This window comes from Propithecus coquereli, unplaced genomic scaffold (genome assembly GCF_000956105.1).
Source record: "Propithecus coquereli isolate 6110/MARCELLA unplaced genomic scaffold, Pcoq_1.0 Scaffold336, whole genome shotgun sequence".
NCBI lineage: Eukaryota > Metazoa > Chordata > Mammalia > Primates > Indriidae > Propithecus > Propithecus coquereli.
Genome location: NW_012149019.1, coordinates 2,211,569 through 2,227,580, shown reverse-complemented (window position 1 = coordinate 2,227,580; position 16,012 = coordinate 2,211,569). Strand labels below are relative to the sequence as shown.

Here is a 16,012-nt window from a genome sequence, read left to right as displayed (position 1 = left end):
GAATGGAAAGACAAGCACCACATGTACTCACCATCAAATTGGTATTAACTGATCAACACATAAATGCACATATAAGAATAACATCTATTGGATGTTGGGCGGGGAGGAGGGGACAGGTATATGCACACACAAAGAGTGCAATGCGCACCACCCGAAGAATGGACATATTTGAAACTCGGACTAAGGGAGGGGGGCAAGGGCAACATACGTAACCTAAACATCTGTACCCCCATAATATGCTGAAATAAAAAAGAAAAAGAAAGAAAAAATTCCTATGAGTCTTTGTACTTTAGACTCATTGGGATTGGTTTGAGACTTCAGAAAGTTTTGTCCATGTTTGTTAAATATTTAACAATAGATTTTATTTCCAGAAAAAAGCATTTAATGAAAGAAACCTCAGCATTGGTGTGGACAGTCTGCGGGTGGGGTTTCTGGGCGTGCTGTGGCCGGGCCACCCTCAGCTCTCCTTGTCTGCTGTTGATCTGCTCCCTCTTGCGGACGAGCAGTGAAAAGATAAGCATCTCTTGAGAAACAGCACGGAACGGTAGTCATTTTGAGCAGAAACACACATAAACGAAGGCTTTGTCGGTTCTGGTGATTTTATTGGGGGGTATGGCTGAGAATGGGGGCGAAAGTGAATTTCAGTCATTCCTTTATGCCTTGTGCACTTGCAGTCTCATCACGGGACTGGAACTTGAAAACCTGCCTATCGTGAGAATGTCCCCGTCATGCATTTGCAAGTGCTGACTTGGTCCTCCTCTTCCATTTACTTGCTCGGGACCTTGTTCTGCTCACTGAATTGCTCTTATTTTCAGTTTCCTCTTATTTTCAGTTTCCTCTTCTGGGCAAATGAGTGGTTTGAACTAGCAGACCTGTAAGGGTTCCTCCATCCTTCTCTACCCTGTGCACCCCTCGGTTCACCTTTACAAGCTTTGAAACAGTGCTCCCTTCCTAATACAGCTGTGAACCCCCAAACTTTTATTAATTTAATTTCTTGTAAATCGGAGTAAATTAACACAAGATAAATGTCATGCTCAACCCACCATACACCTGGAATTGGGGATTCTAGATCTCAGCCGTGTGTGTCCTGTAGGCCTGGCTGTGTAGCCGCTGCTTACTGCTGCTCTGACTGCATAGCCAGGTGTCCTGGGGAGATTTTGGCTGATGCCAACACTGAGTCACCTTATTAATACTTTGTTCTCAAAGCAATTCTTCTGTCAAACCTCAGGGGCCTTGAGGCCCCTATCAGTCGGCGGCAAAGGCTTATGTTTCAAAATAGGCCTTCTGCTTTAGGCCCCCTCAGAGCTGTGAGTCGTGGGCTCCTGCTGTCTGCAGACACCTGCAGGCTGTGGCTGCATGGGAAATGTCTCTGCTGCTATCAGGGGTCAGTTCTGGTGCCAGGGCTGTCCCTAAGCCTTCATTGCTGGGGCCATCCTCAGTGCTATAGGGGTGGCGACCAGAATAAGAGTCTCAGTTTATCGTTTTTATGGTCAATGGAATATAGCTTGTGTACCAGTAAACATGCTCTGTCTCTTGTTATATCCATGTCACATACCACTCAATTCCGAAAACATTACAGGTTATAAGTATACATATGAACATGTACTATAGTTGAAAATTTTATTCTATGGTCTGGTATATTTTACTCTTTATAGCTCCACACCTAACAGAGGGTTTTGGTCTGACTAACTTTGAAATGCATGTGCACACGTGTCTGTGCAGCTGCATCATTTTGAGGTGTGTCCTCTGGGTTGGATGCTGTGTGAGGTGGGGCTCTCTGCTCTCCTCTGCTGGAGCCTCTTGCATGTCATTGAGAGCCCTGGCCCTGGGGCTGCAACGGGAGCCTTCGCCCCTACAGAATGGTTTAGGAACATGTGTGCTGGATTTTTCCTTGCTGGATGGACACTGTTAGTGTTCATGCATATGTTGCCAGTGACTGACTTTTATGTTCTGTAACTCAAATATGAAATGATATCAGCAGATGAAGAAGTTAATTGATGCTCACCTCGTTTGGGTTGATATTCTGATGGCAGAGTTTGTAAAATCCCAGCCTGGGAGTTTCCCACCAGTTGAATGGAGGCCTGGCTCCCCAGCAGTTGCAGGTGACATGTAAAAAAATCATCTTTCTATCCTCTAGGAACACTCACATTTTTCCCCTTTTGTCATGTCCGTCTGCCTTGGAAGAGAAGAATTGAGTGAATTACTGGTAAAGGCCTGGAGTGGCCTTCGAGAGCCAGTAAATGCAGGACATGGCAGTCGTGCTGCAGCCGTGTGCACGGGCTCTGAGCACTGTCCCTGGTGCTAGCACAGTCTCCCCCGTCTGCAGTGAAAGCACTGAGGCTCAGCGAGGCCAAGCGCTTGCCCAAGGATGCCCCGCACATTTGTGCTCGTGAGCTCCCGCCACCGCTTCCCAAGTGCGTTCGCCAAACCCTCAGCCCGAGCATCCCTGGGGGCTCATTAACCCGCACAGCACCAGGCCTGCCCCCAGGGCTTCTGGCTGCAGATGCGGAGGGGCCCAAGGATTCGCATCTCTCAAGTTCTGTGATGCTGATGCTGCGGGTTCCATCTTGCTTTGGGAACCACAGCCCTGGCTGTCTTGTCAGCTACCGGACCAGTCTGGGTTCAGTGTCCTTGTTCCAACCGGAGAGGGCCCCTCTTGCCTCTAAAATCCTGAAGAAGGAAACACCAAGAAAGGGAGGTTGAGGATTTAGAAAAAAAAAGAAAGAAAGAAAGAAAAGAAAGCGTGCCCCACTAGAGAATGTAATTAAAAAGGAAAACAGTCTGGATGCAGTCGAGGAATGCAAATCTGGAAATGTCGTTCCTGGGAGATCGGATTTGATTATTTCAGATACCACCCAGTAGCCATTGCTGTTATTCCATGTTCTGGAAATGAGGAGGAAGGTTGCCGATTTATTTTATTTATTTAGTGTTTGCACCTTACTCATTAGTCTTAAAGCAGATCTTTTGCCTTGATGTCACAGTCCTTAGAACTGTGCTGTCTGATCCGGCTGCCACGGGCCACATGTGGCCAGTCCAAGCTGAGATGTGCTGTGAGCCTGAAAGGTGCACGCTGGATTTGAAGGCCCAGCACCAAAACCAGTGTAAAATTTCTCGTCAGTAACTTTCATGTTGATTACATGATAGAATAATGTTTTAGATATATTGGATTAAATGAAATTATCATTAAATTAATTTCATCTGGTTCTTTTTAATGCCACTGCTAGAGAATGAACAGTTGCATCTGCAATTCTCTTTAGCTTTCTATTGCACAGTGCTGCTCTGAAACTTTAACTGACTGATCGTTTCTTCATTCTCCAGAAGGGCACAACCACACCCAGAGAAAATGCCGCCATAATCCCTGCAAGTCTGTGTGAGAGCTGCAGTGACTTCCTAACTGGGCCTGAGGGTTTTCAGGTGGCTCAAAACCTTTGAAAGAAATAGTCGATGGTTTTCCTCTCTTACAAGAACTAGAAGTTTAAGAGCAAAAGATTCTTTTATTAAGATTTTTAAGGCGAAGTACTTCATCACTTGTTTCAAATGCTGAAAAATAACTTAATACTTTTTTCTTCCAGACACTTTCAGAAAATCATCACTTGGCAATGATGAGACGGATAAAGAGAAGAAAAAATTTCTGGGATTTTTCAAAGTGAATAAAAGAAGCACTAGTAAGGTAATGGATGAAATGCACGTGTGTTTTGGTGTCATGTAAAAATAATTTCATGAGATATTTGTATTCAACCTCTCTTGGAATTTTTCTAAAATAATTGTATTTAGGAATATCGATTTCTTCGGGTAAAAGGGAGCTTTTCAGCATCACTCAGATGACTGACTGGGCTTCTGTGCCTGATCCGCGAGTCGGTTACGCGTCGGTAGCGTTTGAGCGTGTTTGCCTCAACTGCAGAACGCAAAGCCCTGGCTCCTGGCAGGCAGGGCTGTGAGCCCGTCAGCCTGGTGCTGACACAGAACCGCGCACATGCTTGACACTCAGTAACTGTCATTCGGATGGACGAATGAGTGAATGCACCTTACGGTTAAGTTTCAGTAAAACAGCCAGTATCGCTGTAAATGAACTGCAGCTTCAAAACTTACTAGACGTATAAAGCCTTGAGGAGCTAGACATAAGGCTACTTTGAGGAGAAAAGTTGGCAAATTGGCCCATTTGCTAGTGATTTTTAGATGTTCTTTGGTCCTCCCTCTATGATCAGGGAATGCCACATAATAAGTTAATTTTATTGACCTTTTTGGTCTTTATTCAACACATCTCAAAATCAGGTTTTGGATACAATGTTGCCGAGTAATTTAAAGTCATAGAACACAGAATAAAAATGAAGATTTTTATAATTAGTCATGAGATTCTCAAAACCATAAGTGTCTTCTAACTACCAAGAAAAGAAAATGCTCTATATCCCTAATATATTTGTTTAACAAGTATATATTTTACTAATATATGATATTTTTTTCATCCTAATAAATGACACTAAAAAAAAAAAACTATTCCAATAAATGTTAGGCTTTAACACATTAGATCGATTTGGAAGTGTCCTCCATCCGTATGGACTCAGCAGAGGCGTGAGGAGCAGGAACTCCCGTTTGTCCACGAACCTTCTGGCACCACTGCCTACTTCACACGCCTGTGCCCAGGCTGGGCGCCCATCTCCTGGCCTTCAGGAGCTGTGGTGGAGGCTGTGCTGTTGGAAGTGATTCGCCCCAGGTTTGCTGATGAGGATGCCAGAGCTCAGAGAAGGACAGTCACCTGCCCGGGTCCCAGGCTCAGACCCAGGTCCGTGTGACGCCGAGCCGGGAAGGGGAGAGCGCACTGGGAGAGCCAGAGGGAAGGAAGGTGCTGTCGGCTCAGCGCGGGGAGCTGGCACAGACGTCCTGCCTTTCAGAGTTTCGCACAAATCTCAGCTCATTTTTTCCTTACCTTTCCGATGCTTCGATAATGGTTTTGTGATTCTCTGACATTTATTACCGATTATGTGTGCTTTTTCCCATGCAACTTGTGTGCTGTAGAAGGTCTGCCCTCAGCGTGCATCTCTGTGTAAGATCTGTTGGACTCTGACCTTTCCCTCCCTTCGCCCTCCTCTCCTGACCTCCTTTCCTTTCTTTTCCTCTCCTGTCAGGGTTGCGTGAAATTACAGAGTCAGAATTTTGTGTCTGAATTTTCTATCCCTCTGTGAATGTTGTCGTTGTTGCTGTCCTGGAGTCGTTGAGATGAGTCTGCTGGGACTGCATTCACCTTTGTCCTTGCTCCGCACGGCACCTGCTCACGGGAAAACCCGCCGTCCTCGTTCCTCACTCTGAGACCTCAAGTAGTTGTTCTTCTTGTGTCTCCTTCCTTCTGAGGCTGAAACTGCCAGCAAAACAAGCAAAACATCTAGCAGTGCCTTCGTTTTAAGCAAAATGAGACAGGCTGCAGAACTGGGATTTGCACAGACTCTCACTTACTTCCACAGTTCGGAGAGACAGGGGCAGCAGACACCACACGCTCCTGTCAGAGCGAACGCGCAGCCAGGCCCCCAGTCTAGCTGTTGATTAGGAGGGACTTTTCTTTCTGTCTCTCCGCTATTGTCAACCTAAAGAAAGAAACTGGGACAGAATTAATACAGAGAATTTATCTGGGCCGAGGCTGAGGACAGCTGCCTGAGACACATTTCCAGCTTACTGGGGGTGCTCTGCTTGGCCTTTGCTGTGCACATTTTGAAGGGGTGGTACAAGGAACAGGCTCGTACAAAGTTGTTTGATGGAATTCTCCCAGGTTTACAGAAATGATACTGGTTAGATATTGGCAGTACATTGTTGAAGTCCCGCAGCGGTCCCCAACCTTTTTGGCACCAGGGACCATTTTCATGGAAGACAATTTTTCCATGGACCAGGGAGTTGGGGGATGGTTTTGGGGTGATTCAAGGGCATTACATTTATTGTGCACTTTATTTCTATTGTTATTACATTGTAATATATAATTAAGTAATTATATAGGCCCCATAGGTTGGGGATCCCTGGACTCTAGGGTATGAGTTAGGGTGTCCAGTGTATGGCATTTTATAGCTACTTGGCCTAGTTAGTCTAGAGCACACATAGCAAGTAGCTTCAAGAGGTAATCATTTCACTCAAGGGAGAGTGAGCTCTGACTGCTGTTGCATTTCAGTGCCTCTCTGGGCCTGATAATTAAAGGGGGTTCACATTCCTCAGATACAATGTTTCTTTTCTTTTTCATTTCCCTCTTCTGATCAAAAGTATTTTCTCTTGTCTGTCTGTGTTTCTTTATTTCTTTCCTTTCTTTTTGAGACACTGTCTCACTCTGTCACCCAGGCTGGAGTGCAGTGGCAGGATCATAGCTCACTGTAGCCTTAAACTCCTGAGCTCAAGCGATCCTTCCACTTTGGCCTCCCATAGTGACGCGATTGCCGGCATGGGCCACTGTGCCCAGCCTAAAAAAAAAATCTTTTCTCTTGAAGGCATTGATGTTCAAAGCCCGAGTGTTGTCGAGCTGCCCCTTGTCACTGGGAAGGCTCATTCCCGGATAGTCCTGTCCCATGTCTGGGGGAAGGAGAAGGTGTCTCCGTGAGGGATTTTAAGAGTCCTAAAAGCTGAGCTGGGATGGCACCACGGAGTGGCACAAACGAGACCTCCGTCAAGTCACTGATCTGCGTAGCTGCTGTTGCTTGTCGAACCATCTCTAGTCTTCAGAGTACCATGATTTTATTTTTCTTGGACGAAGCAGAACATGAGAGATCGATATCCTCAATAATTCAAATAGTAGAAATATAACACACACAATGATTATGATCACACAGGGAATTTGTATGCCAGAACAAAAAGAAAACCTGTTCCATCAGGGAGCCGACTAAGAACAGCATGAAGAGAATTTAATCCTCGTTGTTCTTTAGAGACTTTCAGCCAGGAAATAATTCAGGATTCAGTCCAAATTGTAGGTAAATAATAAAAACTGAAAAACACTGGTGAGGGCTAGAATCCAGTGACAGGTGTGCTATTGAAACAGACCAGTCCATCCAATTTTACCAAAGATACATCGTAGTAAAGCTAATTTATTTGTAAAATGAGTTTTAGACTTCTTGTACTTGTCCTGGTTGTCCACATAAATTGCAGCAAGAGGAGTGGCCGTATAAGTAGTGGCTTTGCTGAAAGGTTTTCATAAGAAATTTCAGATAAGAGCTTTAAAATCCTCTCAAGGCTAGGAAGCCAAGTCAAAGACAGACTCTCAGACTGAGCCTGCAATATCTGTCTCAACTGAGTGCATTTCTCTCTTCTTAAGGTCTCAAACTATCGTGAGGTTCCTCGGCCTGTCAGAAAGGGGCATTCTTTACTTAACACAAGGTCAGGAAGCTTGTGGGGGAACCACATAGACAAGGTACCAGACTAGTATTTTCCCAAGTCTCTTGGCTTTATAAAGTCAACTGCAGACCCTCAAAGCAGTCTGGTCATATGTGAGAATATGCCATTCCAGTCAAAGCCCTGGAAAAATAATGTGTTTCCAGTGTGTCCTGTTACAAAAAGAAAATGGATTCTTATGCAAGTAACTATATTGCCATAAAATGAACATACTTAATGAATAGTTTCTCAATTCTGGAGAAATCAAATAGAGATAAAATAAATGTCTCAATTTGCTTAAAGAAGTATACTTTATGCAATTGCTGCAAGCTACAAATAGCTCAAAAGATAAAAAAAAAGTTTTCTTGACTCTGAAAACTTTTATGTTTTAGAAAACAAAACATAAAAAAGAATCAGCAATGTTTGAAACAGAAAGAAGTTATAAAAGATTATTTCACTTCTATCAGTTATTTTTTACTATGTAATTAGCATGTAATTAACTTTTGTTCTATTAATACTTGAGGTCGGGTTAGCAATCTTCATGAACCCATCAGGGTTTTTTTTGGGTTCTGGAAGTTTTTACCTTGTCCAATGGTAGGATCTCCAAAATTATGAGAAACCTGTATTCAACAGTACTTGTCATGGTCTTTTCCATGAATTCCTTAAAGACACAACATTTTAGGATTTACAAAGAGCTTTTAGAAAAAAAGGCATCAGAATAAAGCAATTTATTGCTGATACCAATACATATCACATTAGGAATCTCATACAATTTTGGAACACGTACTACTCACATATCCATACAAATATAACCCAAAGAAAGTTAAGCACCACTTCTTATTTGAAAATGCTTCCTGTATGATTTCAACATACCAGATAAGCCTAATATGCTTCTCTTGAACTTCCAGGCGCCCTATTTTGATTTCCCGGGAACCTAATGTCCAAAAGTTAGTTTAAGTTGAAAAAAATTTAATTTAGAATTTGAAATTTAGTTTTGGGAATTTTGTCAAATATGAAAGGTTTAAAACATTTGATTTCAAAATAGGATCAAAGGTCACTGTAAAATAATATTCATTTAGCCAAAGTAATAATCCAAAGGTTTCAAAAAGCAGAAGCTTTTACTCTTTGTCTGAGAGGAGTCTGTCTCTTTATCTTTCCCCTTTTTTCTTTTTGATTACTCAAAGGGTAAACAAAAACCTTTACTTTCTCTTCTTACTACTATATGAAAATTTTCTTCAAAAGGGAAAACCAAATTTTACCCTTGTATGTGTAAACCTAATTTTAATAAAACCTTATAAACAGATCCATCCAATCTAACCTTTCACTGCAGAAGATAAGATTTCTGTAAGCCTTTTACAACCTTTTACAATTTTTTTTCTAGCCTTCTCTACCCATTTAGTTTTATCTATCATTTGTTTAATTCTTTCCATTTAAAACAACCTTTAAATAACCTTTAAACTTGGCAACATTACTTTCCCTTTAACAAAAATCCACATTTTTATGTCTTTTACAACCTTTTTTTAACCAAAAATGTATCTTACTTTTCTTATACACTTTGCATACAGAATTGTTTCTCTTCTATCTAGTAGGTTTAATTAAATATATTAATTGCAATGTTAACTCTTAGTAACCCTGATATTTAGTGAAAATTGTAGGAAATAAGTGATTTTAATTGTTACGTCCCAGATGCAGAGCCCAGGACAAAGGATAGAACTGTGAATACGATACCTGGAGGACCTGGGCCTTCCCAGTATGGCCAGGAGTTGCAGCCGGGCCAGGGAGGACTTACGGGCTTGGCTCTCCCCTGTAGCTGTTGGACCAGGTGCTATGCACACACATGTGTCCCCAGGCCTTACTATGGCCATTTGTCTAGACCCCAGAGTCTAATGGCTCAAAACCTAGCTAGGACATAAGCTCACAGACAAGCAAGTATCAAAAATGTCACAGAAACAACAATTTTATGACCTTAAAACATCTAAAAGAGACAGCCTAAACCTATCTGACTAGTAGACCCAGGCAAAAATGTCTGAATTAAATTCTGAAAGCCATTTTTATTTCACCAACAATTTTAAAATTAGCTTTATTTAGCAAAGATTGCTAAAGTCATGTGAACTTGAAAAACATTTGTGTTTATTTACTTAATTTATGAGTGTACATTTAATTATATGTCAATTTGGTACCATGTAGACAATATACAAACACAGACATGTATACATCCATACATAGAAATACAGACAAGCATAAAGATTTTATAGCTTTGATTTTAAAATTTTAGCCATGAATCAGATAAATTTTAGTAGTTCAAAAGGACATTTGGATTCAAACTGTGCCTTTTTAAGTAGAACAAGTTGAAATTTATCTGTCTCACATGGCCAAAGGCCTTACTGAGTTTTAGGGAAAAAGGTAGCAAATTTACATTTCAAAGTGGAGAGAGTTTAAGCTTTCCAAAAGGCCGTTGAAGTTTTACGTTATCCTTGGCAAAAATCATGTCATCAAAAGAGAAGCAGACCAAGGGAATGCATATAGTTAGCAAGCGTTTAAGAAGAGAGGAGTTTAGTCAGCTGAGAAGATTTTATACAGAACAGAGGCCTCAAAAACTGTACACATGTGTCCACATATATCCTGAATGTCAGCTTTTAATTAGGATTCATTGAGGGAAGGAATTCTGTGATGTGTCTGAAGAAAGTTAACTACGTTTCAACTGTGTTTGACTGCAGGACTCTTTAAAAAAATCTTCTCAAATCTCTTGTCAGATTTCAGCCAGGACACACAGCCAATATTTCTGCTTTTATACTTTTTATTTTTTCCTCTTTTAAATGAAAGTTACCTTTCCAAGTGACTCACTAAAGCCAATAAGCCTTAACCAAGGTTGTGGCTTACCAAGGACTCCCTGCCATCTCCAAAGAGATGCCACATAGTCCTGACGAGATCTGGAACCATCTCAGAGGCAGCTAAGAGAAAGCTTTGCCAGCCTCGAATGGAGTGTGACCCACTGGCCGTACTCTCGAGGGTCTCAGCTTCTCAGCTGGCCACCTACACACAGTCCAAACAGAAGTTTAAAGAGACAGTTGGTAAAACAGGAAAGCAAAAGCTGCCCATGGCCTTTCCTGCCAAAAGGCAGGAAAATGTGGCAAGGTAGATTTATGGGGGGAGTGAAATCTGCCCCTAGATTCCCTGGCACTGCTGTCTCAGCAGATGTGAGCTTTGTAAGGGGCCTGTGCTTAGGTGGTTAAGGCAGGCAGGAAGCCCTTTGTCTTTGTAAATGGCAGTCCTGCCATCAGACCAGCAGGGGGAGTGGCAGAGCGTCTCCCTGAGTGTTACCCTTCAGTTCGACAGTCCCCAGTACTGCAGAGAGGAATATTTTGGTTTTCTTTAGTAGAAAGGATTACAAATGGGTACCCCCAAAAGTCAAAGCAAATAGTTCAGATTAATTTCTTATAAATGTTTCTCTCCTGAGCTAAAGGTATCCACTGAGGAAAGGAATTCTGTGGTGTGTCTAAAGAAACTTGACTGTCTTTCAAATGTGATCTCAGCTGGAATGCTGCTTAGCTAATTTTCTGGGTGTTAACATTTCAAAGATGTGGTGAGATTTACATCTCTAAGGCACTGAGAAAGGCCTGCAGGCAGTTTGGGCACTTAAAGGGTTTTTCTAGGGGGTTAAAGGAAGTCTCTCAACTTCAGAGCTAGAAAACTCACCCTCGTTCATCTTTCAAGTTTAAAACTAACAGGAATTGGTCACAAATAAAAAAAAGTTTGAATTACAAACAGTAGAAAGCAGCTGCAGCTTTAAAAACATGGGATATAAAGTGAAACCGCTGCTGCCAAACTGCCAGAACCTTGATCTGCACCCTTCTGCCAGGAGGCAAGGGCGAAAAGGCAGTTTTCCTTCCTTGCCCCTGAAACCCTAATCTCTGGCCTGCAAGGCAAAAACAGAACCTCCATTCAAGAAAGGGAAAGTTGGAAAGAACAGCCCAAATAAAGTTTAGACCTCACTCAAAAGGAAAGAGGGGGTACAGATTCACGACATCTCACCCTTTGCACCTGGTGACCTCTGGTGTTGGAGAAACCCGATGGGTCAGTGCTGCTGTCTAGAGCTGAGTGCCAGAGAAAACACTGGGTGGTCCTGAGTCACTCTGAATCCTGCTGACTTACAGCAACCTAAAGAAAGAAACTGTCAATGGAAAAGAACCCAAACTCTGTAAAATAATTTTAAAAGATTTATTCTGAGCCGAAAAGGTGCAACCATGGCCCGGAGAGCCATGCCCAAGAAGCCTTGAGCTAGTGGTCTTGCCATGGTTGGGTTACAGTTCGGTTTTATACATTTCAGGGAGATGGGAATTACACATAAAGTCATAAATCAATACATGGAAAACATTCATTGTTTGGCCCGAAAAGGCAGGACATCTCGAAACAGGGCATTACAGGTTATAGGTGGGTTTAAAGATTCTTTGATTTGTAATTGATTAAAGAAATAAAGCTTTGTCTAAAGGCCTGGAATATTTTAAGTCAAGATAAAGAAGTCTGTTAATCAGAGACAAGCCACCCAACAGATACCAGACATATACCCAGACTCAAGTGAATCTGTTAGGCAAACTGATAACCTGCAGGTGTGGTTGAAGCTTTGTCTTGCATAGCCTTAGGCCTGTTTAATGAGTTACAAAGGATATCTCCAAGAAGGGAGGGGGACTGGATAAGATATTTCTGACCTCCCTTCTCAAGGCCAGCAACTCACCTTTAGGGTATTTCTAGTGTCTCCACAGTAAAGAGGGGGTCCATTCAGTCAGCTGGGAGACTAAAGATTTTATTTTAGTTCACAAAACTGAGGCAAAATTAATTTAGAGAGTTTATTTAGGCTAGAGTTGGGGACTACAGCCCAGAACAAAGTTCCAGGTTGCCTTGGGAAGTGCTCTGTTTGGCCTTTATTGCAGGCAGGTTTTTAAGGGCAAAAAGGGACAAGTAGTGGACTGATACAGAATTGTTTGGCAGGAATTCTCACTGGATTACAGAAATAACATTGATCAGTGATTGGCTATACATTGAACTCTAGGATGTATGGCATCTTATAGCTACGTGGCATTAGTTAGTCTAGAACCCACATAGCAAATGTCTTTAAGAGGTAATTAGCTCAAAGGGGAGTGATATGTGACTGCTGTTATATTTTCAATGCCTCTCTGAGTTTGATAATTAAAGGGGGTTTGCATTCCTTAGATTAAAAGTTTCTTTCTCACTGTCTTAAATTTGCTAGAATTATTTTTCATTTCCTATATACCTCATTTTTCCTGTATAACTTTTCTTCTCATTTATTTTATTGTATTTCACTCTCGACATCTCTTCTTCAGTCTTATCTTTTGTTAATTTGTTAATTGTTTGTAAAACAATTAAAAGAGATTTATTCTGAGCCGAACAAGTGTTACCATTGCCTGGAGAGCCACGCCCAAGAAGTCTTGAGAAGTAGTCCCAAGGTGGTTGGGTTACGGTTTGGTTTTATACATTTTAGAGAGAAAGGAATTGCAGGTAAAATTATAAATCAGTATGTTACTGAAAGTTCAGCAGTTGTCCCTGTGACTGAATGGATAAGGACAAGTGGTTTGAGGAAAAGGAAAGGGGAGTTTGTTAATTTGCCGGCAAATGAGAATGACAGACTCGCATCTTAAAGTACCATTTTCCCATCTACAAGCAGAAATGCAGAGCTTTTAAAGGGGGAGTTTTCAGCTTCAGGTGATTGCTGGTCAACTATAGTTCATGGTTCTGATCTGTCCCATCTCCAGCGAAGACAATCTCATGACCTCCGCCTAGACAATTTCCTTGGGCCATCTCCTGTGGTATAAAGAACAAAAGGACACTCTCCTGCCCCTTTAATTACTGCCCTTGGGCAGGAATATAGGTCTCAAATCCCAAAAAGAGTGGGGGAGATTTTAAAGAGACAGCTCGTTAAACATTGTTACTTCTTTTCGGGCTGTTTCCCTCTGTTATAAATACATGATAGTTGTATATTGGCTTGGCCCAAAAAGGTGAGATGTCTTGGAGTGGGAGTTTACAAGTCATAGGTGGGTTTAAATATTCTTTGATTTGTAATTGAATAAAGAAATAAAGCTTTGTCTAAAGGCTTGGAATGGGCCGGGCATGGTGGCTCACACCTATAATCCTAGCACTCTGGGAGGCCGAGGCTAGAGGATCACTTGAGCTCAGCAGTTCTAGACTAGCTTGAGCAAGAGCAAGACCCTGTCTCTACTAAAAATAGAAAAAATTAGCAGGGTGTGGTGGCGCATGCCTGTAGTCCCAGCTATTCTTGAGGCTGAGGCAGGAGGATTGCTTCAGCCCAGGAGTTTGAGGTTTTTGAGCGAGGCTGATGCCCATGGCACTCTAGCCCAGGCAACAGGGCTGGACTCTGTCTCAAAAAAAAAAAAAAAAAAAGACTTGGAATGTTTTAAATTAAGGTAAAGAAGTCCGTTTATAAGAGACAAGCTATAATATACAGACTCAGGTGATCTGTTAAGCAAAATGATGGCCCGCAGGTGATTTAACCTTTGTCCTGCAGGGCCTTAGGTTCTGTTAATAATTTAGTACCTTACTGTCCAAGGTGTGTTCTTCCTCCTTTCCCTTCTTGGCCAGGAACTCAGTGTTAAGGTTTTTCTGGAATCCCCAAGGCCAAGAAGTGTTCCATGGGGGTCAGGGGGTAGGGACAGTTAAGATTTTAAGTTCACACTTTATTGAATTTGTTGTTTTTGCATTAACTTTTTAACTCATTTTTTCTCTCCATTTGTGTTTGAGATATTGTGCTAAAGGCAGCCTCGTTTAATCTATCTAGAAATCTGGTGAGAGAAGTATTATCAACTCCATTTTACAGGTGAAGAAACTAAGGCAAAGCAACTCTGAGCTAATCGCAGCGCAAGTAAACGTCAGAATTCAAACACCAGAATTCAAACCCTGGCCTATCTTTTGCAGTGTCCTTGCTGTTAATCACTGATTTACACTGTACAATGATTAACAAGTGTGGGTTTCAGTTTCTTCATCAATAAGAAGGTTTGGAGCAGACAATTTTTAAAATAATTTCTTAAATCCTTTGATGCCAGATAGTCTTCAGATGCCTCAGTGAATAGACACTACGAATGGAGAATTATTGAGGCATTTAAAACTAAAGTGACTCTTGGCTGTATCACTTTAAAGAAAAAAAATATATGTGTGAATATGTATATACAAAATCTCAATAGAGAATATACTTGAAGGGATATAATTTTAGCTGAAGTAAATGACAGAAAATTTCTTTGTTTTAAAGCTTATGTGTTTTAATACTTTTAAAGCATTCATTATAGTTTTGTATCATTTTGACATTATTTATTCTCCTAAGAAAAGTACCTAAGAATCACCTTAAGGCCTACTTTAAAAATTGGATTCTTGGGTCATGTCCCCAAAGATTCTTATTTGGGAGGCCACACTGGGGCCCAGGAATTGAATTTTTCAGTTACACCCTGGTGATCCTGTGTCTAGCAGTGTGTTAGTGTTTTTATTTTATGGGTAGGCAGTGAGATATTTGGTGAATTATTTCTATGTACACTCAATCACTTAGCTATGCAGTGATTAAAACTTAGAAATCTTTAAAACCTAGTAAATTAGTTGGTTTGCTGACCTAACTCCATCAGTTCAGGCCACTACTATTTGGGTATTTATTTATTTATATATATATATAGAGAGAGAGAGAGAGAGACAGAGACAGAGAGAGACAGAGAAAAAGAGAGAGAGAGATAGAGAGAGAGAGAGAGAGACAGAGAGAGAGACAGGGTCTTGCTGTGTCACCCAGGCTAGAGTATAGTGGTACAATCATAGCTCACTGTAGCCTCAAACTCTTGGGCTCAAGCGATCCTCCTGCCTCTTTGGGATTACAGGCCTACTATTGCTTTAAAATTGCAAACTTTCTAGGCTAAAGAGATGCTTTTGGGAAAAAGAAAAACAAAGAGAAAACTCACTCTCTTGAGAATGGATTTCAAAATTGTGATTTTTAAATCGGGGAGCACTTTAGTTAGGGCCTGTTCATAAGCTTGGGGAATTGGCATGGATTAGAACCACTTAGTGAAGAGTCTGCTGTCCTGAAATATGACCACACTGGCATTTTTTTGCGTTAATGATTGCTAAGGACAACTTTTTCTGTTTGAACATGCTTTTACCTGGAGTTGATAGTGGCTTGCGTGCTTGTGTTCCAGGCTGAGCAGCTTGGGCTGTCGGGTGCAGACAGCGGTGAGGACACTTCACAGTGGGTGTCAGGAAGGGGTGTGAACGTGAGTACTAACACCCCAGCAGATGCTTCTGCTAACTGGTGGGAACTTCTCTCTGCTTTGTACGACCTTCCGGGTCATGAAATTACAGATTAGTTTAGTTTGTTGTAGTCTAGATAGATTCAAAAGCTGCAGACAGCTTCTCTTTTAGTTGACCATACTACTTCCACAATATGTGGAATATTTTAGTTTCTATTAATACTTTTCTCTTTACCAGTAAACGACCTATGCTCTCGCATTTCACAGTGGGCACATATAAAGTTTCTCTATAGTTTTAAATACTTGAAAAAAATGTAATTCATGACATCTTATAAATATTAACATTTTAAATGTATCTAATGTTGGATATTTACCATCACTTATTAAAAATTATATGGGCAAACTCTTCTATATCAGTAAAAAATTTTGTA

The 16,012-nt window shown here is 41.4% G+C and overlaps 1 protein-coding gene across 2 annotated transcripts in view; it reads left to right on the top strand.

Moving 5' to 3' along the window:
- COBL (cordon-bleu WH2 repeat protein) overlaps positions 1 to 16,012 on the top strand; it is a 243,286-nt gene that overhangs the window by 74,814 nt on the left and 152,460 nt on the right. For both annotated transcript variants that reach the window (XM_012650646.1, XM_012650644.1), the window contains exon 5: positions 3,573 to 3,670. In XM_012650646.1, the coding sequence (XP_012506100.1) occupies positions 3,573 to 3,670 (98 nt within the window). The remainder of the gene's footprint in view (positions 1 to 3,572; positions 3,671 to 16,012) is intronic.